Raw genomic sequence first — 24,929 nt, 5'->3', positions numbered from 1 at the left:
CGTCAGCCTCAAAACCTTAATGACTTGCAGAAGATCTGCAAAGAGGAATAGGACAAAATCCCTCCTGAGATGTTTGCAAACCTGGTGGCCAACTACAAGAAACGTCTGACCTCTGTGATTGCCAACAAGGGTTTTGCCACCAAGTACTAAGTCATGTTTTGCAGAGGGGTCAAATACTTATTTCCCTCATTAAAATGCAAATAAATTTATAACATTTTTGACATGCGTTTTTCTGGATTTTTTTGTTGTTATTCTGTCTCTCACTGTTCAAATAAACCTACCATTAAAATTATAGACTGATCATGTCTTTGTCAGTGGGCAAACGTACAAAATCAGCAGGGGATCAAATTATTTTTTCCCTCACTGTAGCTAATCAAATGGCTACCTGGACTACTTGCATTGACCCTTTTTTGCACTGACTCTTTTGCACTGAGTTATGAACACACACTGGACTCTACCCACACACTGGACTCAACCCACACACTGGACTCTACCCACACACTGGACTCAACCCACACACTGGACTCAACCCACACACTGGACTCAACACACACGCTGGACTCAACACACACATCAAATCAAATTGAATTTGTCACATGCGCCGAATACAACAGGTATAGACTTTACTGTGAAATGCTTACTTACGAGCTCTTTCCCAACAACGCAGCGTTAAAAAGTAAGACAAATTTGCAAACAAATTAATGATGAAATAGTAACACAATAAAATAACCGTAAAGAGGCTACATACAAGGAGTACCGGGACAGAGTCAATGTGCAGGGTACGAGGTTGTTGAGGGAATTGAGGTAATACGTACATGTAGGTAGGTGTAAAAGTGACTAGGCAATCAAGATAGATAATAAACAGAATAGTTGCAGTGTATGTGAAAAGTGTGAAAGTGTGTGAGCGTACGTAGTGTCTGTGTGTGTGTGTGTGTGTGTGTGTGTGTGTGTGTGTGTGTGTGTGTGTGTGTGTGTGTGTGTGCTTGCGTGTGTGTGGACGTGTTTAACCAGAAGTCCCCACAAGAATAGTAAAAAAAAAAAACATTTTACCAACTGGGGACATTTTGTTAGTCCCCACAAGGTCAAATGCTATTTCTAGGGGGTTTAGGGTTAAGGTTAGAATTAGTGTTAGAGTTAGAATTAGGTTTTGGGTTAGGGTTAGGAGCTAGGGTTAGTTTTAGGGTTAGGGTTAGGAGCTAGGGTTAGGTTTAGGGTTAAGGTTAAGGTTAAGGTTAAGGTTAGGTTTAGGGTTAGGGTTAGAGTCAGACTCTGAGTGGCACAGAGAGACTGGCACTTACCTCAGGACCACAGCAGCTGGGGCACACCGTGCCAACACCAGCACATGGACACATGCACACGCACACACATGCATGCACGAACACACACGGGCACACAGGCACTCTCTCACACATGCACGCACGCACACACTCACGTACGCATGTACGCACACACACACACACACACTTATCACTGATTCCAGGTAAGTCTTAATCTGTTCCTGTTGATCGGATCCAGTAAGAAAATGATTACTTTTCCAAGTGTCGGTGTGCGCACTTCCATATCGCTGTGGAAACTACCCATTGTTGCTCGGCTGCTGAGACAGGAAGCACCTTTCACAACAACTCCTTCACACACATACTCCAAGCATTGCCTGAAAAACTGCCAAAGACTCCAGCCACCCAAGACATGGACTGTTCTCCATGCTCCCGTCCGGCAGGTGGTACCTGTACATCCATGCTCAGAAAAACAGACTCCTAAAATGCTTCTATCGCCATAAGACTGTTAAATGGCTACCAACTACTGCTCTCCATCTCCCACAGTCTATCCATACTGACTCTAAGCCCATCCACACGTCTCTACCCACTCAGACACAACCTACACTGCTGCTAAAATGATAATTGATTTCCATTACCATTAGTATCTATCTATTTATCCTGCTACTGGTCACTATTACTCCTGTTTACATGTTTATATTACCATTAGTATATTACATTAATTATTTAAAGTGCCTTCAAAAAGTATTCACACACCTTGACATACAAATTGAGATTAAAATTGATTTAATTGTCATTTTTTGACATCGATCTACAAAAAAATACTCTGTAATGTCAAAGTGTAATAAAATTCTAACGTTAAAATAAATAAATAAGGAAAATAAATTCCCACACCAAATACTAACAAACACATACGAACAACAACTTACAGACGCACACAAACAACAACTACATTTCCTCTGTCCAGACTCGGATTAAAAGTAAATTTACATTGTGGTCCTCTGTAGCTCAATTGGTAGAGCATGGCGCTTGTAACGCCAGGGTAGTGGGTTCGATCCCCGGGACCACCCATACGTAAAAATTTATGCACACATGACTGTAAGTTGCCTTGGATAAAAGCGTCTGCTAAATGGCATATTATTATTATTATTGTAATTCTTCTGACAGCCAACATTCTAGCTCCGCCCATAACTTTTAGACTTTGTAATGTATTTGATACCATTCCACTCATTCCTCTCCGGCTATTACCACGAGCCCGTTCCCCCAAATTAAGGTCCAACAACCTCCTGTGTAATATATCTTGATTAGATAAGTATTCAACCCCCTGAGTCAATACATGCTAGAATCACCTTTGGCAGCGATTACAGCTGTGAGTCTTTCTGGGTAAGTCTCTAAGAGTTTTCCACACCTGGATTGTGCAACAATTGTCTATTATTATTTTCAAAATTCTTCAAGCTCTGTCAAATTGGTTGTTGATCATTGCTACACAACCATTTTCAAGTCTTGCCATAGACTTTCAAGCCAATTTAAGTCAAAACTGTGGCTAGGCCACTCAGGATCATTCACTGTCTTCTTGGTAAGCAACTCCAGTGTATATTTGGCCTTGTGTTTTAGGTAATTGTCCTGCTGAAAGGTGAATTTGTCTCCCAGTGTCTGTTGGAAAGCAGACTGAACCAAGTTTTCCTCTAGCGTTTTGCCTGTGCTTTATTCAGTTTCTTTTATTTAAAAAAAACTCCCTAGTCCTTGCCGATGACAAGCATACCCATAACATGATGCAGCCACCACCATGCTTGAAAATATGAAGAGTGGCACTCAGTGATGTGTTTTGTTGCATTTGTCCAAACATAATGATTTGTATTCAGGACAAAAACTTTTTGCAGTATTACTTCAGTGCCTTATTGCAAACAGGATGCATGTTTTGGAATATCTTTATTCTCTGCAGACTTCCTTCTTTTCACTCCGTCATTTAGGTTAGTATTGTGGAGTAACTACAATGTTGTTGATCCATCCTCAGTTATCTCCTATCACAGCCATTAAACTATGTAACTGTTTTAAAATCATCATTGGCCTCATGGTGAAATACCTGAGCGGTTTCCTTCCTCTCCGGCAACTGAGTTAGGAAAGGGCGCCTGTATCTTTGTAATGACTGGGTGTATTGATGCACCATCCAAAGTGTAATTAACAACTTCACCATGCTCAAAGGGATATTCAATGTCTGTATGTTTTCTTACGTCCCCTTCTTTTCAAGGCATTGGAAAACCTCCATGGTCTTTGTGGTTGAATCTGTGCTTGAAATTCACTGCTCGACTGACGGACCTTACAAATAATTGTATATGTGGGGTACAGAGATGGGGTAGTCATTTAAAAATAATGTTAAACACCATTATTGCACACAGAGTGAATCCATGCAACGTATTATGTGACTTTTACTCCTAAACCTATTTAGGCATGCCATAACAAAAGGTTTGAATACTTATTGACTCAAGACAATTCAGCTTTACATTTTTTATTAATTTGTAAACATTTCTAAAAACATAATTCCACTTTGGGGTATTGTGTGTAGATCAGTGACACAAAATCTCAATTTAATCAATTTTCAATCCAGGCTGTAACACAACAAAATGTGTCAAGGGTGTGAATACTTTCTGAATGCACTGTATCTATTCCTGCTACCAGTCACTTTTCAGCCCTGTTACTTGCCTTCGGAAAGTACTCAGACCCCTTGACTTTTTCCACATTTTGTTACGTTATAGCCTTATTTTAAAATGTATTAAATAATTAAAAATCCTCAGCAATCTACACACAATACTCCATAATGACAAAGCGACATTTCTGCAAATTTATAAAAAATAAAAAACAGAAATACCCTTGCACATTGAATAAGGTACTGACACTGACCTGTATATACAACCACTCCAGTACCCCTGCACATTGAATAAGGTACTGACCTGTATATACAACCACTCCAGTACCCCTGAACATTGAATAAGGTACTGACACTAACCTGTATATACAACCACTCCAGTACCCCTGAACATTGAATAAGGTACTGACACTAACCTGTATATACAACCACTCCAGTACCCCTGAACATTGAATAAGGTACTGACACTAACCTGTATATACAACCACTCCAGTACCCCTGAACATTGAATAAGGTACTGACACTAACCTGTATATACAACCACTCCAGTACCCCTGCAAATTGAATAAGGTACTGACACTGACCTGTATATACTTGCATTCTCATGTTTCTTTAACTCTTATCGTAGTTCTTGTGTGGTTTTTATTCTTACTTAAATGTTTTATTATATTTTATATTATTATCTATATTATTATTATTATTATTATTATTATTATTATTATTGCATTGTATCATGTGCACGTGGTGAATAAACTTTTAAACTTTTAGCAGACACTCTTATCCAGAGCGACTTACAGGAGCAATTAGGGTTAAGTGCCTTCCTCAAGGGCACATCGGCATATTTTTCACCTAGTCGGCTCAGGGATTCTAACCAGCAACCTTTCGGTTACTGGCCCGACGCACTTAATCGCTAGCCTACACAACTTGAAACTTGAAACACACACACACAAACAAACACACACACACACACACACACACACACACACACAATAATTGCCTGAACCCGATTAATCAACCACACTTGCTTGTTTGGTAACTTAGTAATTTCAACAGGACTGTGACTGTGGCTAAGACTGACCAAAATGACATACACTACCATTCAAAAGTTTGGGGTCACTTAGAAATGTCCTTGTTTTCGAAAGAAAAGCAAATTTTTTGTCCATTAAAATAACATCAAATTGATCAGAAATACAGTGTAGACATTGTTAATGTTGTAAATGGCTATTGTAGCTGGAAACGGCTGAATAATGGAATATCTACATAGGCGTACAGAGGCCCATTATCAGCAACCATCAGTCCTGTGTTCCAATGGCACGTTGTGTTTGCTAATCTAAGATTATTTTTATTAAAGGCTAATTGATAATTAGAAAAACCTTTTGCAATTATGTTAGCACAGCTGAAAACTGTTGTGCTGATTAAATAAGCAATAAAACTGGCCTTCTTGAGACTAGTTGAGTATCTGGAGCTTCAGCAATTGTGGGTTCGATTACAGGCTCAAAATGGCCAGAAACAAATAACTTTCTTCTGAAACTCGTCAGTCTATTCTTGTTCTGAGAAATGAAGGCTATTCCATGCGAGAAATTGCCAAGAAACTGAAGATCTCGTACAACGCTGTGTACTACTCCCTTCACAGAACAGCGCAAACTGGCTCTAACCAGAATAGAAAGAGGAATGGGAGGCCCCGGTGCACAACTGAGCTAGAGGACAAATACATTAGAGTGTCTAGTTTGAGAAACAGACGCCTCACAGGTCCTCAACTGCCAGCTTCATTAAATAGTATCCGCAAAACACCAGACTCAACGTCAACAGTGAAGAGGCGACTCCAGGATGCTAACCTTCTAGGCAGAGTTGCAAAGAAAAAGCCATATCTTTGACTAACTAATAAAATTAAAAGATTAAGATGGGCAGTCTGAGATATGGCTTTTTTAATCAGCACAACAGTTTTCAGCTGTGCTAACATAATTGCAAAAGGGTTTTCTAATGATAAATTAGCCTTTAATAAAAATTATCTTGGAATTTCAAACACAACGTGCCATTGGAACACAGGACTGATGGTTGCTGATAATGGGCCTCTGTACACCTATGTAGATATTCCATTAAAAATCAGCCGTTTCCAGCTACAATAGCCATTTACAACATTAACAATGTCTACACTGTATTTCTGATAAATTTGATGTTATTTTAATGGACAAAAAAATTGCTTTTCTTTCAAAAACAAGGACATTTCTAAGTGAGCCCAAACTTTTGAACGGTAGTGTAGGACTAGGAGGATTGGAATATGCAGCACAGGGCCCCACACTATCACACACCTCATCAGTTTACTGTTCTTTCAATAGAGAGGAAAATCCCTGAGCATTGAAATTGATCAGTTGCTTCTAATGGTACACAGAGAAGCATGGGATATCATGTGTTGGCACGACAGAGAGGCATTGGATACAGGAATGTCACCTGAAAACGTGGCCGGATTCTCCTGGAATTTATCTGAGAGAAACCGTCTCAGAACCCTCGTAAACAAGGAACGTTGTGGGAACATTAGCTGCTGTAGCCTGTTTGTGTGTCATCATACTAACACACCTGATTCAACTGGAGGTGGATGAACATGATTAGTTGACTCCAGGACTAGACAACCCATGCATTACGTCATGACGTTCACTCATCAGTGTTCATAGAGAAGCCGTAGAAGATTCTCTCTAGTTCTGTCTCTCTCTGGTAGCGTGTGTCTGTCCTGCCTGCCTGTCTGCCTGTCTGCCTGTCTGTCTGTCTGTCTGTCTGTCTGTCTGTCTGTCCCTGGAAGAGCAGCTAGCTATGTGACCATGACTACACTCAACTATTTCTGTGAGGACAGGCTTATGGGAGGCTCCACTACTGTATATGACAACACACACACACACACACACACACACTGTGTAATCACCGTACTACTCAGCAATAGCTTGACAAAAATCTGTCAAATCCATTTACAGTTTAAGAACGATAGCAGATGTTACAGCCTCAGCTGTACTGCACTGTGTCCATCTTAGAAGTGGTTGTTCCAGTTTCCAAGGCTGCATCGAATTCCAAACGGAGCGCAGCACTCTCCCTATTGCTCAACATATGGTTTAAGCAGAACTCTCTTGAGACACGCCCTGCGTGTTGCAGCTGAATTTCTGGCTTCAACCAGTTCTCCCTCCCTGTCACCAATATCTCTGTCAAAAGAATCAGAAGAAAAAAAATATCGGAATCTTTAGACCTTTTATTGTGTGAAGTGTACTAACATTTAACTTCACCGAGACAGGACTGTTTTTATTTCACTTTTGAGTCAGCAATTTCAGATCCAGCAACAATTGACTGTTAACCATTTACCACCACCCCTACCCTCTCTCCCTCACTGCATTCCAGAGGGGTCCCTAAACCAACAAAGACCCCACATCAAACAGCCAGGCCCATGGCTGGGGGAAGCAGGTCGCCCACACACACACACGCACGCACGCACACACACAGACATACAGTGTTGTATAACTAACACACATACACATACCCACACACACACACACACACACACACACACACACACAGCAGCAGCAGCATCAGCATCCGGACAGGAGGTGATTTCACTGTCTGAGTAACAGTTGGTTGAGTCTGTCTATGAGTCCTGCTGAGGCCATAGACTAAACCAGACCATTAAGCCAGGCGATGTTATGTTACACAGCACCACAGCATTGTTGTACAGCCACAGGGTATTTATTGTAAGGGGCTGGTCTGAGCTCTACATGAGCTTTGTGGGGTGTTGGTATTCAGGAGTGCTCAGTGGTGGAAGGACTAAGTGTTATAGTATAGTTGCACACGTGTGTGTTTGTGTGTGTGTGTGTGTGTGTGTTTGTGTGTGTGTGTGTGCGCGTATTCAGGAGTGGTGGTAGAGTTGCTCATATGTTACAGTAGTAGGCAACGTCTCTGAACGTGCCGTCTGTTGGCTGTGTGACTAATGCTGTGGTGGTGTAGTGGAATGATGTGGTGTACGCTCAGATCAGGTGTCCCAACTACATCTGCTCCCCCAAAGGCTTCCTGTTCCTGTTCCTGTTCCTGGCTAGAGTGCACCAGGTTCATATCCATCCACCACCCAACCCACCCACTGTAACCAGCCACTTAGTAATGTCTAATTGATCTGTCAGGGATCCTGATGGGGTCCTGTCATCATAATGTCGTGACGTGACTTACTTTAATGTATGACTGTAATATATCGAATCACCAAACTATGTTTAATTGTCACTCAATTAAATTAATCATGTAACAATTAACTCATTAGGAATTTGGGGCACCACGGAAGAAGTTGTTTAACGAGTTACCATCTACCGAATTAAATTCTTAGAAGTTATATATGTTATATATCGATAACAGTCACTTATTAAATAATTACCTCTTATCAGTCTCATTCTGAACGTCACATAATCCTTGAACCTGCAAGAACCCTAACCTTATAATACAATGAAAACAGGTCCCTAGTGGACTGGACTAACAATAGCATGAATGCTTGGGCAGAAGGAGGGTCAGAGTGGAAGGGAGAGACAGAGATTCAAACTCTCGTATGTCACGGTTTCGGCCGAGGCGGCCCCTCCTCCTTGTTCGGGCAGGTTTCGGCGGTCGTCGTCTCCGGAGTACTAGCTGCCACCGTTCTATGTTTCATGTTTGATTGGTTTTGTCTGTTTGTCACACCTGTTTTGTGTTATGTCTCATTAAGCACCCTATTTAGTTCCTTGTTGTGAGTTTAGGTGTTGTGTGTAATTGTTCCCATTGTCGTGTTGCTGCGCTACCCGTTTCGGTGCGCTATTTGTAGCTTACCTCCTTGTTTGTTTAGGAGAAGATTACGCACATGTTTAGTGCGCCCGTTTGTTTACGCCTGTGTGCGCTTTTCTCGCCTCCGGGCTGTTTTGGATTATATTTTGTGTGATCTACTAAAAGTCTTTGTTGGACTTAACTTCTGCGTCCTGCGCCTGATTCCACACCACACCTACCTACAGCAACATCTGACAGAATTACACACCTCGCATGGAATCAGCAGGAGCACCCACTGACATCATGGAGGAGCGTCTCCGTGGTCAAGACGATCGGATTAACCAGATCGGGCACGCCCTGGACCGGGTGATGAACATTCTCCATTGTTGGGAGACCAGCGATGTACCCACACCTCCACCTACCGCACCATCACCATCGGTCAGCCCGCCCGTCCAACAACCGGAACCCAGTGGGATTCGGCTCTCGCTCCCGAGGGCGTATGACGGCACCGCTGCCGGGTGTCAGGGGTTCCTGTTACAGGTGGAACTCTACCTTGCCACCGTACACCCGGCGCCCTCGGGACACGAGAGCGTTTCCGCCCTCATCTCCTGTCTCACCGGCAAGGCGTTGGAGTGGGCCAACGCCGAATGGAGGAGAATAGACGCCGCCACTGTCACCTATGCGGAGTTCTCCCGCCGCTTCCGTGCGGTCTTCGACCATCCACCAGAAGGGAAGGCGGCGGGGGAGCGTCTATTCTACCTCCGACAGGGGATGAGGAGCGCTCAAGAGTTTGCGCTGGAGTTCCGGACTCTAGCGGCAGATGCAGGGTGGAATGAGCGGGCCCTCATAGACCACTTTAGATGCAGCCTTCGGGAGGACGTCCGCAGAGAGTTAGCGTGCAGGGATACTACACTATCATTTGACCAGTTGGTGGACATGGCCATTCGGTTGGACACCCTGCTCGCGACCCGCGGACGTCCCAGGTGGGGGTCGCCCATTCCACCCTCCAGCGCCTCCGAGCCGAGCCCGATGGAGCTCGGAGGTGCTGGCGCTAGAGGGGGGAGAAGAAGGAACCCGAGGGGGGCGGTCTCCTGCACCACCTGTGGCCGCGGAGGGCACACCGCGGCTAGGTGCTGGGGAGGGTCCCCTGGTGAGGGAGACGGCAGGTCACACATTGGGGAGTCCTCCCAGGTGAGTAGGTGCCCTACTTACCCAGAGCTTTCTGTCGTACACATAACTATACCTGTTTGTTTTCCACAGGTTGCACCTCGTTCCCAGCATAAGGCGCTAGTCGATTCAGGCGCAGCTGGGAATTTTGTAGATCGTAAAATTCTGTGTTGAGTTAGGGATTCCCCTCCTTCCGGTTGATAAGCCTTTCCCTGTACATGCCCTAGATAGTCGTCCGTTAGGATCTGGGTTGATTAGGGAGGTCACGGCGCCACTTAGGATGAAGACGCAGGGGGGTCATGAGGAGACGATTCAACTCTATCTGATTGACTCTCCTGCGTATCCGGTGGTACTGGGGCTTCCCTGGTTGATTACCCATGATCCTACGATTTCGTGGCGAGAGAAGGCTCTTAAAGGGTGGTCTGCTCAGTGTGAGGGGCTATGTCTGGGTGTTTCCGTAGGGGCGACCTCAGTGGAGAGTCCGAACCAGATGCCAGCACTGCACATTCCGCCTGAGTATGAGGATTTGGCACTCGTGTTTAGTAAGACAAGAGCGGCACGGTTGCCGCCTCATAGACAGGGGGATTGTGCGATAGACCTCCAGGCAGGAGCTGCGCTCCCGCGGAGCCGTGTGTATCCTTTGTCACAGGAGGAGAAAGGGGCAATGGAGACATACATTGCAGAGTCTCTGAGACAGGGATACATACGGCCCTCCACTTCTCCCGCGTCCTCGAGCTTCTTTTTTGTGAAGAAAAAGGATGGAGGTTTGCATCCGTGTATTGATTACCGCGGTCTCAATCAGGTGACTGTGAAATATAGTTATCCACTCCCGCTGATTGCGACCATGACGGAGTCCTTACACGGGGCACGGTTCTTCACAAAATTGGACCTCAGGAGCGCATATAACTTGGTGCGCATTAGGGAGGGCGATGAGTGGAAGACAGCATTTAGTACTACCTCCGGCCATTACGAGTATCTCGTCATGCCATATGGTTTAATGAATGCTCCATCAGTCTTCCAATCTTTTGTAGATGAGATTTTCCGGGACATGCAGGCGCAGGGAGTAGTGGTGTACATAGATGATATTCTAGTATACAGTTCTACTCGGGCCGAGCATGTAGCCCTGGTGCGCAGGGTATTGAGGAGATTGTTGGACCATGACCTGTATGTCAAAGCCGAGAAATGTCTGTTCTTTCAGGAGTCAGTCTCCTTTTTGGGTTACCAGTTGTCTGCGTCAGGGGTGAGAATAGAGGTTGACCGTGTGTCTGCCGTGCGTAATTGGCAAACCCCAACTACGGTTAAAGAGGTGCAGCGGTTCTTGGGTTTTGCAAATTACTACCGGAGGTTTATCCGGGGTTTTGGACAGGTGGCAGCTCCCATAACGTCTCTTTTGAAGGGGGGTCCTGTGCGCTTGCGGTGGTCGGCTGAGGCGGACAGGGCTTTTGGGAGACTGAAGGACCTGTTTACCTCGGCTCCAGTGCTGGCGCACCCGGATCCCACTTTACCCTTCCAAGTAGAGGTAGACGCGTCTGAGGCCGGTATCGGGGCAGTTCTTTCACAACGGTCCGGTACACCACCTAAACTCCGCCCCTGTGCTTTTTATTCTAAAAAGCTCAGTCCGGCGGAGCGGAATTATGACGTAGGGGACAGGGAGCTGTTAGCCGTAGTACAGGCCCTAAAGGTGTGGAGACATTGGCTTGAGGGGGCTCAACACCCTTTCCTCATTCTGACTGACCACCGTAACCTGGAATACATTCGGGCAGCTAGGAGACTGAATCCTCGCCAGGCTCGATGGACTATGTTTCTCGCCCGGTTTGTGTTCAAGATCACTTACATCCCTGGGTCCCAGAACGGGAAGGCAGATGCCCTGTCTCGGCGGTATGACACGGAGGAGAGGTGCGTGGAACCCACTCCCATACTACCGGAGTCTTGTCTGGTTGCACCGGTGGTATGGGAGGTCGATGCGGAGATCGAGCGGGCATTACGCACCGACCCTAGCCCTCCACAGTGTCCGGTGGGTCGGACGTACGTCCCGCTCGAGGTCCGGGATCGGCTGATTTATTGGGCTCACACGTCACCCTCCTCTGGACATCCGGGTATTGGCCGGACAGTCCACTGCCTTAGTACAAAGTACTGGTGGCCAACGTTAGCCAGGGATGTGAGGATTTATGTCTCCTCCTGCTCAGTGTGTGCCCAGTGTAAGGCGCCCAGACACTTGCCCAGGGATAAATTACAACCCCTGCCCATTCCACAACGACCCTGGTCTCACCTCTCGGTGGATTTTGTTACCGACCTTCCCTCCTCACAAGGGAATACCACCATCCTGGTCGTTGTGGATCGGTTCTCGAAGGCCTGTCGTCTCCTTCCCATGCCGGGTCTTCCTACTGCCCTACAGACCGCTGAGGCTCTATTTACTCACGTCTTCCGGCATTACGGGGTACCCGAGGATATAGTGTCTGATCGAGGCCCCCAGTTTACCTCCAGAGTCTGGAGAGCCTTTATGGAACGGTTGGGGGTTTCGGTGAGCCTTACCTCGGGTTACCACCCGGAGAGTAATGGGCAGGTCGAACGAGTCAACCAGGATGTGGGTAGGTTTCTGAGGTCATATTGTCAGGGCCGGCCGGAGGAGTGGGCGAGATATGTGCCCTGGGCCGAGATGGCACAGAACTCTCTCCGCCACTCCTCCACTAAACTAACCCCTTTCCAGTGTGTGTTAGGGTACCAGCCGGTTCTGGCACCTTGGCATGAGAGCCAGATCGAGGCCCCTGCTGTGGATGAGTGGGTACGGCGCTCGGAGGAGACGTGGAACGCTGCACACGTCCATCTGCAGCGAGCCATCCGTCGACAGAAGACGAGCGCCGACCTCCACCGCAGTGAGGGGCCAGTGTACGCACCTGGAGATCGAGTCTGGCTCTCAACCAGAAACCTGCCCCTCCGCCTGCCCTGCCGGAAGCTGGGTCGGCGGTTTGTGGGGCCTTTTAAAGTCCTGAGGAGATTGAACGAGGTGTGTTACAGGTTACAACTGCCCATTGATTACAAGAATATTAACCCCTCGTTCCATGTGTCTCTCCTCAGGCCGGTGGTAGCTGGTCCACTCCAGGACTTTGAGATAGAAGAGACTCCTCCGCCCCCGTTGGACATCGAGGGGGCTCCGGCGTACACTGTTCGGACCATCCTAGATTCGAGACGCCGGATGGGGGGTCTCCAATATCTCGTGGAGTGGGAGGGGTACGGCCCGGAGGAGCGGTGCTGGGTGCCGAGGAGGGACATTCTGGACCCGTCCCTGCTGACCGAATTCCATCGTGGTCATCCTACGCGCCCTGCTCCGCGTCCTCCTGGTCGTCCCCGAGGCCGGGGGCGGCGCACGGCTGGAGCCGCGCGTCAAGGGGGGGGTACTGTCACGGTTTCGGCCGAGGCGGCCCCTCCTCCTTGTTCGGGCAGGTTTCGGCGGTCGTCGTCTCCGGAGTACTAGCTGCCACCGTTCTGTTTCATGTTTGATTGGTTTTGTCTGTTTGTCACACCTGTTTTGTGTTATGTCTCATTAAGCACCCTATTTAGTTCCTTGTTGTGAGTTTAGGTGTTGTGTGTAATTGTTCCCATTGTCGTGTTGCTGCGCTACCCGTTTCGGTGCGCTATTTGTAGCTTACCTCCTTGTTTGTTTAGGAGAAGATTACGCACATGTTTAGTGCGCCCGTTTGTTTACGCCTGTGTGCGCTTTTCTCGCCTCCGGGCTGTTTTGGATTATATTTTGTGTGATCTACTAAAAGTCTTTGTTGGACTTAACTTCTGCGTCCTGCGCCTGATTCCACACCACACCTACCTACAGCAACATCTGACATCGTAGTTACTTTGGAAACTACGCCACACGGAAATACAAATGCTTAAAACCCACTAAACGCTCATTCGGATTAGAAATGCAACATGTATTTACGTGTAGCTGTCCTCGATAGTTGAGTTAATAATAAAAATAATATGCCATTTAGCAGACGCTTTTATCCAAAGCGCCTTACAGTCATGTGTGCATGCATTTTTACGTATGGGTGGTCCCGGGGATCGAACCCACTAGCCTGGCGTTACAAGCGCCATGCTCTACCAATTGAGCTACAGAGTTGATGATGTTGGACTCTGGTTTGCCCTCCAGAGATCCCAATGTACTTGGTAGAGTTTCTGGTCGTAGTGGTGGTTAGAATGGATACTTCAGATGTACCAGCGGTTGTCGGAGAGGGATTGTCCTTTCCAACTCGTGTCTTTAGTGAAAGTTCTCTAGACGACTATACATGCCAGCTGCAGACTGAAATGATAAGGTCTAGTGCATTGTCTTCTTCTTCACCTCGTGTAGAGGTTGAGAGTTTCAGAGTTTCTCCATTTCAAACGTGTGGACTAACGTCTCATATTTTCTGGTCTAACCATTTTGTAACGTGTAGCTTCAGCTTCACGCTTCTTGGTCTTGTAGAAATTCAACCATTTGCAACATCCGGCTTATACCGTAGTATGCTTGGTCTTCCTTTGGTAATGGAGTTGTAGTTTTAAAGCAGTTTGTAACGTTTAGCTCACGCTTCACGTCTGCTGGTCTTGTAGAGTTTCAACTATTTTAAGCCGTGGGCTTCCTGGTCTGGTAGAAATTCAACCATTTGCAATGTTTAGCTCACGCTTAACGTCTGCTGGTCTAATGTTAAAATGTTTTTCAAGGCTTTTTATGCACTCAGGGTAAAAGGGGCGTCCCATCATGTTTGCGCTCATCTGGGCGTGGCCACTGACTGAGAACAAATCAATATGGAAAACAATCATCTCGTCTAGAATGCTAAAATCAAATTGTTAACTTCACAAAAGTATTAGTATACTTAATAATTCGTTTTATACAACAATTAGATGCAAACCTCATAACTGGGAAGTGAGAACAGCTGGGGATATACTAGATTACTGTAGATCGAAAGAGAACAGCTGGGGATATACTAGATTACTGTAGATCGAAGGAGAACAGCTGGGGATATACTAGATTACTGTAGATCGAAGGAGAACAGCTGGGGATATACTAGATTACTGTAGATCGAAGGAGAACAGCTGTGGATATACTAGATTACTGTAGATCGAAGGAGAACAGCTGGGGATATACTAGATTACTGTAGATCGAAGGAGAACAGCTGGGGATATACTAGATTACTGTAGATCGAAGGAGAACAGCTGGGGATATACTAGATTACTGAAGATCGAAGGAGAACAGCTGGGGATATACTAGATTACTGAAGATCGAAGGAGAACAGCTGGGGATATACTAGATTACTGTAGATCGAAGGAGAACAGCTGTGGATATACTAGATTACTGTAGATCGAAGGAGAACAGCTTTGGATATACTAGATTACTGTAGATCGAAGGAGAACAGCTGGGGATATACTAGATTACTGTAGATCGAAGGAGAACAGCTGGGGATATACTAGATTACTGTAGATCGAAGGAGAACAGCTGGGGATATACTAGATTACTGTAGATCGAAGGAGAACAGCTGTGGATATACTAGATTACTGTAGATCGAAGGAGAACAGCTGGGGATATACTAGATTACTGTAGATCGAAGGAGAACAGCTGGGGATATACTAGATTACTGTAGCTCGAATGAGAACAGCTGTGGATATACTAGATTACTGTAGATCGAAGGAGAACAGCTGTGGCTATACTAGATTACTGTAGATCGAAGGAGAACAGCTGTGGATATACTAGATTACTGTAGATCGAAGGAGAACAGCTGCGGATATACTAGATTACTGTAGCTGGGTAGCCTTCTAGCTGGCTAGCCAGGTCTGCTTGTGATTTTGCCAGCCCTTTTGTCATTGGCATGAACACATGTGGAGATGATTTATGGAAAGAGAAAATGTTCTTAAGAAGTTAAGAGTAAACGTAAGTTACTCAAGAAATGACTTAAGACGAAACTCTTCAGAAAGCTTGCAAGGGCTGGCTGCACATCCTGAAGGTGACCCTTGGCCAGGATACAGGTGCTCTGGTTGAAAGGACTAGCTGAAGCATGGGGGAAAGGAGGGAGGAGAAGAGAGGTGAAAGGGAGGGGGTGGGGACAAATATTATCTTTTCTATAATTACTGCCAGTGACTGAAAGGCCAAAAGGACACAGTAGTGTTATCGTCCCAGACCGGTCTCTCTTTTTAAATATCACTACAATATGAGGCCATACTGACACACTCGCACAGGAAGTTTACCAGATAGCTATAATAATGGTGACCTTTACTATCAAGGTGAAGCCTAGGCCATTAGTATAGAAATGTTATTAATCTATAATAACAGATAGGAGGAGTAGCTTGAGGTAAAAAAGAAAACGTATCTTAACCACCTCAGATCTTGAATAAGATTACCTTCTTCCAATCCGAAACAGCTGACCCTAAACTGACATTAGATCAGTGTCTAGAGGTAACTTTGTTGCATCATGATTCTGAGTTGAAATCACTCATCAGTGTATAGATAGCAGCTGATATGGATATGAGCTATAGGCTGTATTCACACAGGCAGTCCAATTCTGATCTTTTGGCCAATTATTTATTTTTTATTTAACCTTTATTTAACCAGGTAAGCAAGTTGAGAACAAGTTCTCATTTACAACTGCGACCTGGCCAAGATAAAGCAAAGCAGTGCGATAAAAAACAACAACACAGAATTACATATGGGGTAAAACAAAACATAAAGTAAAAAAAAATACAACAGAAAATATATATACAGTGTGTTCAAATGTAGCAAGTTATGGAGGTAAGGCAATAAATAGGCCATAGTGCTAAATCATTACAATTAGTATTAACACTGGAATGATAGATGTGCAAGAGATGATGTGCAAATAGAGATACTGGGGTGCAAATGAGCAAAATAAATAACAATATGGGGATGAGGTAGTTGGGTGGGCTCATTTCAGATGGGCTGTGTACAGGTGCAGTGATCGGTAAGGTGCTCTGACAACTGATGCTTAAAGTTAGTGAGGGAGATAAGAGTCTCCAGCTTCAGAGATTTTTGCAATTCGTTCCAGTCATTGGCAGCAGAGAACTGGAAGGAATGGCGGCCAAAGGAGGTGTTGGCTTTGGGGATGACCAGTGAGATATACCTGCTGGAGCGCATACTACGGGTGGGTGTTGCTATGGTGACCAATAAGCTAAGATAAGGCGGGGATTTGCCTAGCAGTGATTTATAGATGGCCTGGAGCCAGTTGGTTTGACGACGAATATGTAGTGAGGACCAGCCAACAAGAGCGTACAGGTCACAGTGGTGGGTAGTGTATGGGGCTTTGGAGACAAAACGGATGGCACTGTGATAGACTACAGTCAATTTGCTGAATAGAGTGTTGGAGGCTATTTTGTAAATGACATCGCCGAAGTCAAGGATCAGTAGGATAGTCAGTTTTACGAGGGCATGTTTGGCAGCATGAGTGAAGGAGGCTTTGTTACGAAATAGGAAGCCGATTCTAGATGTAACTTTGGATTGGAGTTGCTTAATGTGAGTCTGGAAGGAGAGTTTACAGTCTAACCAGACACCTAGGTATTTGTAGTTGTCCACATACTCTAGGTCAGACCCGTCGAGAGTAGTGATTCTAGTCGGGTGGGCGGGTGCCAGCAGCGTTCGATTGAAGAGCATGCATTTAGTTTTACTAGTGTTTAAGAGCAGTTGGAGGCTACTGAAGGAGTGTTGTATGGCATTGAAGCTCGTTTGGAGGTTTGTTATCACAGGGCCAGATGCATACAAAATGGTGTCGTCTGCGTAGAGGTGGATCTGAGAGTCACCAGCAGCAAGAGCGACATCATTGATATACACAGAGAATAGAGTCGGCCCGAGAATTGAACCCTGTGGCACCCCCATAGAGACTGCCATAGGTCCAGACAACAGGCCCTCTGATTTGACACATTGAACTCTATCTGAGAAGTAGTTGGTGAACCAGGCGAGGCAGTCATTTGAGAAACCAAGGCTATTTAGTCTGCCAATAAGAATGGGGTGGTTGACAGAGTCGAAAGCCTTGGCCAGGTCGATGAAGACGGCTGCACAGTAATGTCTATTATCGATCGCGGTTATAATATCGTTTAGGACCTTGAGGGTGGCTGAGGTGCACCCATGACCAGCTCGGAAACCGGATTGCATAGCGGAGAAGGTACGGTGGGATTCAAAATGGTCGGTGATCTGTTTGTTAACTTGGCTTTCAAAAACTTTCGAAAGGCAGGGCAGGATGGATATAGGTCTGTAACAGTTTGGATCTAGAGTGTCACCCCCTTTTTAAGAGGGGGATGACCGCGGCAGCTTTCCAATCTCTGGGGATCTCAGATGTTACGAAAGAGAGGTTGAACAGGCTAGTAATTGGCCAAAGGACCAATTAGTGGAAAAAATATCAGAATTAGTCTGCCTGTGTACATGCAGCGTTAGTGACACAGACAAAGCATAATAAATACAATGACTTCGTGAATTCGGAGAAAAAATACTTTATTTTCGGAGAAAAAAAACAAACCCTTTTTGACTAGAAATCACTTCAAAACTGCAGGTTGTTTCCAGGATGTTTTTCTTGAGGAGGGTTATTCGTTTTTAAAAGGCTGACCACTTGAATGAATTCACATTTCATCATGATCTTAGCATGGATCTCAGTGTATAATACAGGACAGTAAATCACTGAGTATATCCCTAACCATGCCCACCATGCTAAGACAAGACAACACCACAACTAACTGGCAGGTCACAGAAATAAATGACTGAAATTGGAGATAACACTGTTGGAGATTTATGTCCAACTCGTTTCTTATAGACAATAAAAACTACGCCATTTGTGTGTGTTTCTGCCTTCCAACACTCGCTACAATGGCTGGACTCAACAAGGCACCAGCGTTTACCTTGTACCTATTCCACATCCTGATTATAATACAGAAAAATCTAAACTGGATTCTAGATTTTAAACATTCTAGAATATTTTCTATATTCTATATTTTGGGATTCTAGAGTAGGTTCTGTTAAATTTACTTCTATGTCTGGATGCTTTGCATGTCTTCTTCACAGAGTCAAACACAGAAGACCAATGCAACCACGTCATAATGGTACACACAGAGAGACCTGTCAGTGGTACATTGGTGGAATACACCACAGCGCTGTTTAATCAATCAATCAATAAGTCAATCAACCAACCACAGTGGTGTGTGTTCTCAGCTGCCTGTAACCAGAGTGCCGATATCACAGTCAGCAATCAGGTAGCTCTATGAGACCAAGAGGACTCTTACTTTTAAATGTCGATTTCTCCAAAAGTACTGTACATGTTTTATTCCTTTTATCTTAATTCTCATCAATAAATAGGATTTAACATTTAAATATAAAAACACAATGATGACCTGATATATAATCTTTACAAACTGGCAGTGCATCTTTGGGTAGAAGAAGCAGTTAAAAATCTGCATAAATACAGCAACAACAACACATAAATAAATAAATTAAAAGAGGAAGTATATGGTATAAATAAAAGTTTTACAGTACGCTAGAAAACGACAACGAACGAACATGTGCAGGAAAATACAAATGCTGATTGGTAAAAACAACACTCCTTTTGAAGAAAGACCAGGGTTCTCTCTGTTTCTGGCAGAAGAAGAGAAGATGGTGTTCTTTTAGTTTGAGACTCCTGGTAGTCTTTTTAACAAGAAGCAGCACTGAGTCTAGGGACGTTTCCACAAAGCATCTCAGAGAAGGAGTGCTGATCCAGGGTCAGTCCATATAATCTTATTCATTATGATCTAAAGGTAAAACTCATCCTAGATCAGCTCTCCTTCTCTGAGACGCTTTGTGGATACGGGCCCAGAAATGTTCCTCCTCTTCCTCTCAAATTCCATATCCTCATCACCACTCCAGTCTTTTCTCCCAGCCAATCAGAGTTCCAGTTTTAGGCAGGCTATCTCCTGATAGGTTGCAGGGCCTACCGCAGAATCCTGAGCTACCCAATCACATCTGTCCATCAGTGAGACGGGATGGGGCTATGTGTCCAGGTCACGCCCATCTAGTCCCCCTTCTCTCCCATACCTTCCATGTCTCTCTGGGTTCTCTCCTGGCTTTTTTTCACTTCTTCTTTTCTATTTTGAGGTAGAATTTCCCTATCCTGTCCTGAAATAGAAGAGGGAGAAACAATGAGTGATCAAGTTTCTTTCAACACTCAGACAACACTCCTTCAACACTCATACAACACTCCTTCAACACTCAGACCGTGTGAAAACAAAACCCAGACTAATCTTTCATCAATCTAAATCCAGCCTCTGTTTCACAATCATACTGTAATGTATAGTAATGTTATGATGACGTTTGACTTTCTGTCAATTGAGGAATTTAGGTTTCCCTGGTAACTCACCCTTCTCTCCAGCTCTTCAGTGGTTGGGCGCTGACCCCAGTTTCACCTTCTCCTCATTCTCTATGTCGTACGCTCCTCGCTTGTGAAACCTGGAGGAAAACAACAACAGAGTTCAGACCTGTGGATCCTGGAACTGTTTTGAAACAACAACAACAACAACAACAACAACAACAACAATAACACCTGTGGTTCCCATAATTGTTGTGAGGTGAGAACAATAACGCTAAACTATGACATGTTGAACTATGACAATGCTGAACTATCCTGTCATATGTTTGTTATAGCCTCATCTCCCTTTTCCTCTACAATCAATTAGGTTGTGTACTATTCATTTCCTGTTGGCCCATTTCCACAATACAGTGCCAATACAGACTTTGTTTATCTTCAGCTGCTGCATAATGCAATGTATAATGTGTCATATAGCTGCTCTGGTTCTGTACACCCCCTGTGTTATACAGCTGCTCTGGTTCTATACACCCCCTGTGTTATACAGCTGCTCTGGTTCTATATACCCCCTGTGTCATACAGCTGCTCTGGTTCTATACACCCCCTGTGTCATACAGCTGCTCTGGTTCTATACACCCCCTGTGTCATACAGCTGCTCTGGTTCTATACACCCCCTGTGTTATACAGCTGCTCTGGTTCTATACACCCCCTGTGTTATACAGCTGCTCTGGTTCTATACACCCCCTGTGTCATACAGCTGCTCTGGTTCTATACACCCCCTGTGTTATACAGCTGCTCTGGTTCTATACACCCCCTGTGTTATACAGCTGCTCTGGTTCTATACACCCCCTGTGTCATACAGCTGCTCTGGTTCTATACACCCCCTGTGTTATACAGCTGCTCTGGTTCTATACACCCCCTGTGTCATACAGCTGCTCTGGTTCTATACACCCCCTGTGTTATACAGCTGCTCTGGTTCTATACACCCCCTGTGTTATACAGCTGCTCTGGTTCTATATACCCCCTGTGTTATACAGCTGCTCTGGTTCTATATACCCCCTGTGTTAGATAATACGCCAGGAAGTAGTGGTGAAAAATTGTGGTAAACTGTGTGTGTGTGTGTGTGTAAGGCTGTAGTACTGACCTGAGCACCAGCAGCAGGCCTATGATGGTGAGACAGAGAGAGGACAACACCACTGCCACCACAGCCAGAGCTGTGGTCCTGCTGTAGCCTCCCACGTCCCTCCCCTCTGAAGCCAGCGTGAACAGGTGACACCGCTCCCCAGAGTAACTGGGACGACATCTGCACAAGGAGAAAGAGAGAGAGAGAGAGAGAGGGAGAGGGGTGAGATGTGATTCATGCAACATACAGTACAACAGGCATATTGTTCTTCTGGAGAGATAGAGATGGAGCTAGAGACAGAGCGGGTTAGAGAAAGAGAGAGGGAGAGCTAGCGGGAGAGAATGAAAGAGAGCGAGAGAGAGAAAGAGAGAGAGAGAGAAAGAGAGAGAGAGCGGTTTAGAGAAAGAGAGAGGGAGAGCTAGCGGGAGAGAATGAAGAGAGAGAGAGAGAGAGAGAGAGAGAGAGAGCGAGAGAGAGAGCGAGAGAGAGAGAGAGAGAGAGAGAGAGAGAGAGAGAGAGAGAGAGAGAGAGAGAGAGAGAGAGAGAGAGAGAGAGAGAGAGAGAAGTTTAGAGAAAGAGAGAGGGAGAGCTAGCGGGAGAGAATGAAAGAGAGAGAGAGAGAGAGAGAGAGAGAGAGAGCAGTCTAGAGAGAGAGAGAGCAGTCTAGAGAGAGAGAGAGAGAGAGAGAGAGAGAGAGAGAGAGAGAGAGAGAGAGAGAGAGAGAGAGAGAGAGAGAGAGAGAGAGAGAGAGAGAGAGAGAGAGAGAGAGAGAGAGAGAGAGAGAGAGAGAGAGAGAGAGAGAGAGAGAGAGAGAGAGAGAGAGAGAGAGAGAGAGAGAGGTGTTTCTTACATGCATGACGCAGCTTTGATGTCCCTCAGGTAATGACAGGTGCCATGGATACAAAAGTCCTTATACTTCTTCAGACAAGGGTTCCTCTTCTTCCCCTTCCCCTTTCCCTTCTTCCTCCCCTTTCCTCTCCTCCTCTTCCTCTCAGCTTCCAAGATGGCCGATGGGTCTTTAGGTTTAGTCGACAATGCAACTAAAAAAAAGAAAAGAACACAGACAAGAAATGTTTATCAACTGAATCCATGGATCTAGCCAACACATCTCATAGAATACAAGTTTTACTGTCACATACACCAGATAGGTGCAGTGAAATGTGTTGTTTTACAGGGTGAGCCATAGTAGTACAGCACCCCTGGCGCAAATTAGGGTTACTGGCCCAACGCTCTAACCGCTAGGCTACCTGGTCCATACAGTAAATTTAACTACGGGTTGCATAGGAACAGGTGTTCAAATGGAACTGACAACCTGTCAGTTAAACTAATGAATAATAGTGCCACAAATCATGTTTATAAAGGGTATTCTAATAAATGTGTCAGTGAGGATTCCAGAACCTATAAACAATAGGAGGATCTACAACAGAGCAATAAACAAACATAAATCAAAGTGAGTTATTAAATACCTCGAGGTAATTCCACCTCATAGTCCCCTGAGGCATCTTCTTCATCTTCATCGTAGTAATCATAGTACTCCTCATCCTCTTCCTCACTTCCATCATCCTCCAACACTGGACCCTCCACGCCGTGGTTACTCTCCTCCATCCCTCCCTCCATCCTTCTGTCGCTCAGGACATCCAACAGGTTGATAACTGCCGTGTGCTGCTGCTGCTGCCTCTCAATCTCATACCTGTCCACCACAGCTCCACTCACCAATCTCGACACCACTGGAAAACACAAGGAAACACAAGATTAACATTTGACCATTATTGATGCTACACAATTCAATAGTTTGTGGTTTAAAGATGTAGATTAGATTCTGACTGACACCGTGAGGAGTTAACCCAGTGAGCAATGCTAGTTGAAAATACATCATTTCAATGGCAAAACTTGTTGAAATGAAATCTTTTCAAGCAGTTTTGCTCACTGGGAAGACAAGCTTTTCTTTCCAACACAGTAATTCATTCAGGTGCCAAGAAAATGGAGGGGTTTGAGTGGGCAAGTTGAAACATGTCTCTAGACTGAGAACCCTGCATGAGGCCCCATGGCCCCTCCAGGTGAGCCTATTAAACTGGATAGTTGCATTTCAGCTCCAAGAACTGTGAGGCACCCAACAACATCATGCATGTACAGTATTCTGTACAGGGGAGACTATAATCCTGCTTGGCTATGGTACACAAAATGTTGCATTGACAGACAGTTAGCTAATGTACAAGAATATGAGTTAAAAATAAGTATATCCAGTTACATAAAGCATGTTTTAAAATAGAAAGATGACCACACTTCGTTCTTCAATGGCATAGACTGGCCTACACCTTATGAAAATCGTTGACTCTTCTTTTAAAAGTTTATGTGACTTGCTCAGAAGGTCATGCTAGAGTTCACACTCTTTTACAGTCAACAAGTGTAACTCCAAGACATGTCTCTTATGAATAAGAAATATACCATTTAGGAGGAATCAAGTCTAGGAGAAACTATTACCACCAATAGTTTATTCAATGTTAAAGTATAAACGCTACAGAATAGGAACTATATAATCTGACTTGATATATAAAAGTGTAACTTGACACTTACCAAAGGCATGGACGAGCAGGAGCGCAACTCGTAGAATCCTCATGTCTTCAAACTTCAATCACCACCAACTGTAATTCTGCAAAAATCACTGTATATCGTTTTCCTTTCTCTTGTCCACGTACTCGATATTTGTTTTCTTTACACGTTCCTGGTAGGCCTATTCCTTCGGTTCTCAGTGCGACTTTCTTATTCAAGATGCCGGGCGCGTCTCGGGTAGCGGTGGCGCACACAGCCTTTGCAGAGTGGGGACGAGTGGAAGGAACGCCAGACTAGAGGCGTCACGATTTATATAGACTGCCTCGACCACGCCTAAACGGTAGACTACTGTAATCTGTCTATTACAACATGTTTATATGCTATACACCTTATTATAATGGTTTATACATATAGAGTGGTTTAAAGCATATACATGGGTTACAACAATCTAATGTAGGCTAAATGAAAATGTGTCTAATTTTGTTGACTGTTTAGGAATTTAAGTTAGAAAAATAACATAAAAGTGCATTGCTTCACATCATATTGCTGATCATATTGTGCCTCTTTCTGTATCATTTGAATGAATGTGAATAAAGGACAAAACGCTACCATTAGACCTGTGACTACATTAATAGAAAAAAACATGCAAATTATGACATTTAGGGTCAGTTTACCAGTCACAGTTTAATAAGCCTGGTCCTGAACTAAAAAAAAAACATGTTCAATGGAGATTCTCTATTGAAAGATCTACTTAGTCAGGACTAGACTTAATCTATAACCGGGAAAACAGCTAAACGTGTTCGAAACTGGTTTAAATCTTTAATAATATGTTGTCAACCAAAAGCCACTGATCTGAATGCACTTCTAGGTCTGAAACCTTAACTCAGTTTCATCATAGGCCTACCTACGCAATGGAGACACACCTGAAGGACAAGAGACAATATCAATAGTGACATCTAGTGGCATGAAATAGCTACACATCTATAATTTCATAAATATTGGCTGTTGTCCCCAATACTTAGCAAAAAAAGTATGTTTTTTTTAATTAATTTTTATTCTATACACATGAATGTCCCTGTATTCATGTGTAATATTGGTATTATTGTTGCAATCAATATATATATAATAAT

The 24,929-nt window shown here is 44.6% G+C and overlaps 1 protein-coding gene across 1 annotated transcript; it reads right to left on the bottom strand.

Annotated features, from left to right (window-relative positions):
- Nucleotides 1–18,274: 18,274 nt before the first annotated feature.
- LOC311125467 (proheparin-binding EGF-like growth factor) lies at nucleotides 18,275–24,078 on the bottom strand. Its single transcript, XM_084199518.1, has 6 exons — nucleotides 23,824–24,078; nucleotides 22,716–22,976; nucleotides 22,100–22,289; nucleotides 21,271–21,429; nucleotides 20,181–20,269; nucleotides 18,275–19,939 (listed from the first exon to the last, which is right to left on the bottom strand). The coding sequence occupies exons 1-5, from the start codon at nucleotides 23,864–23,866 to the stop codon at nucleotides 20,197–20,199; spliced, it is 726 nt and encodes a 241-aa protein (XP_084055644.1). The 5' UTR covers nucleotides 23,867–24,078; the 3' UTR covers nucleotides 18,275–19,939; nucleotides 20,181–20,196.
- Nucleotides 24,079–24,929: the final 851 nt, after the last annotated feature.

The sequence above is a fragment of the Coregonus lavaretus genome (assembly GCF_964263955.1).
Source record: "Coregonus lavaretus genome assembly, contig: HAP1_SCAFFOLD_324, whole genome shotgun sequence".
Classification (NCBI taxonomy): domain Eukaryota; kingdom Metazoa; phylum Chordata; class Actinopteri; order Salmoniformes; family Salmonidae; genus Coregonus; species Coregonus lavaretus.
This window is presented reverse-complemented; position numbering and strand designations above follow the sequence as displayed.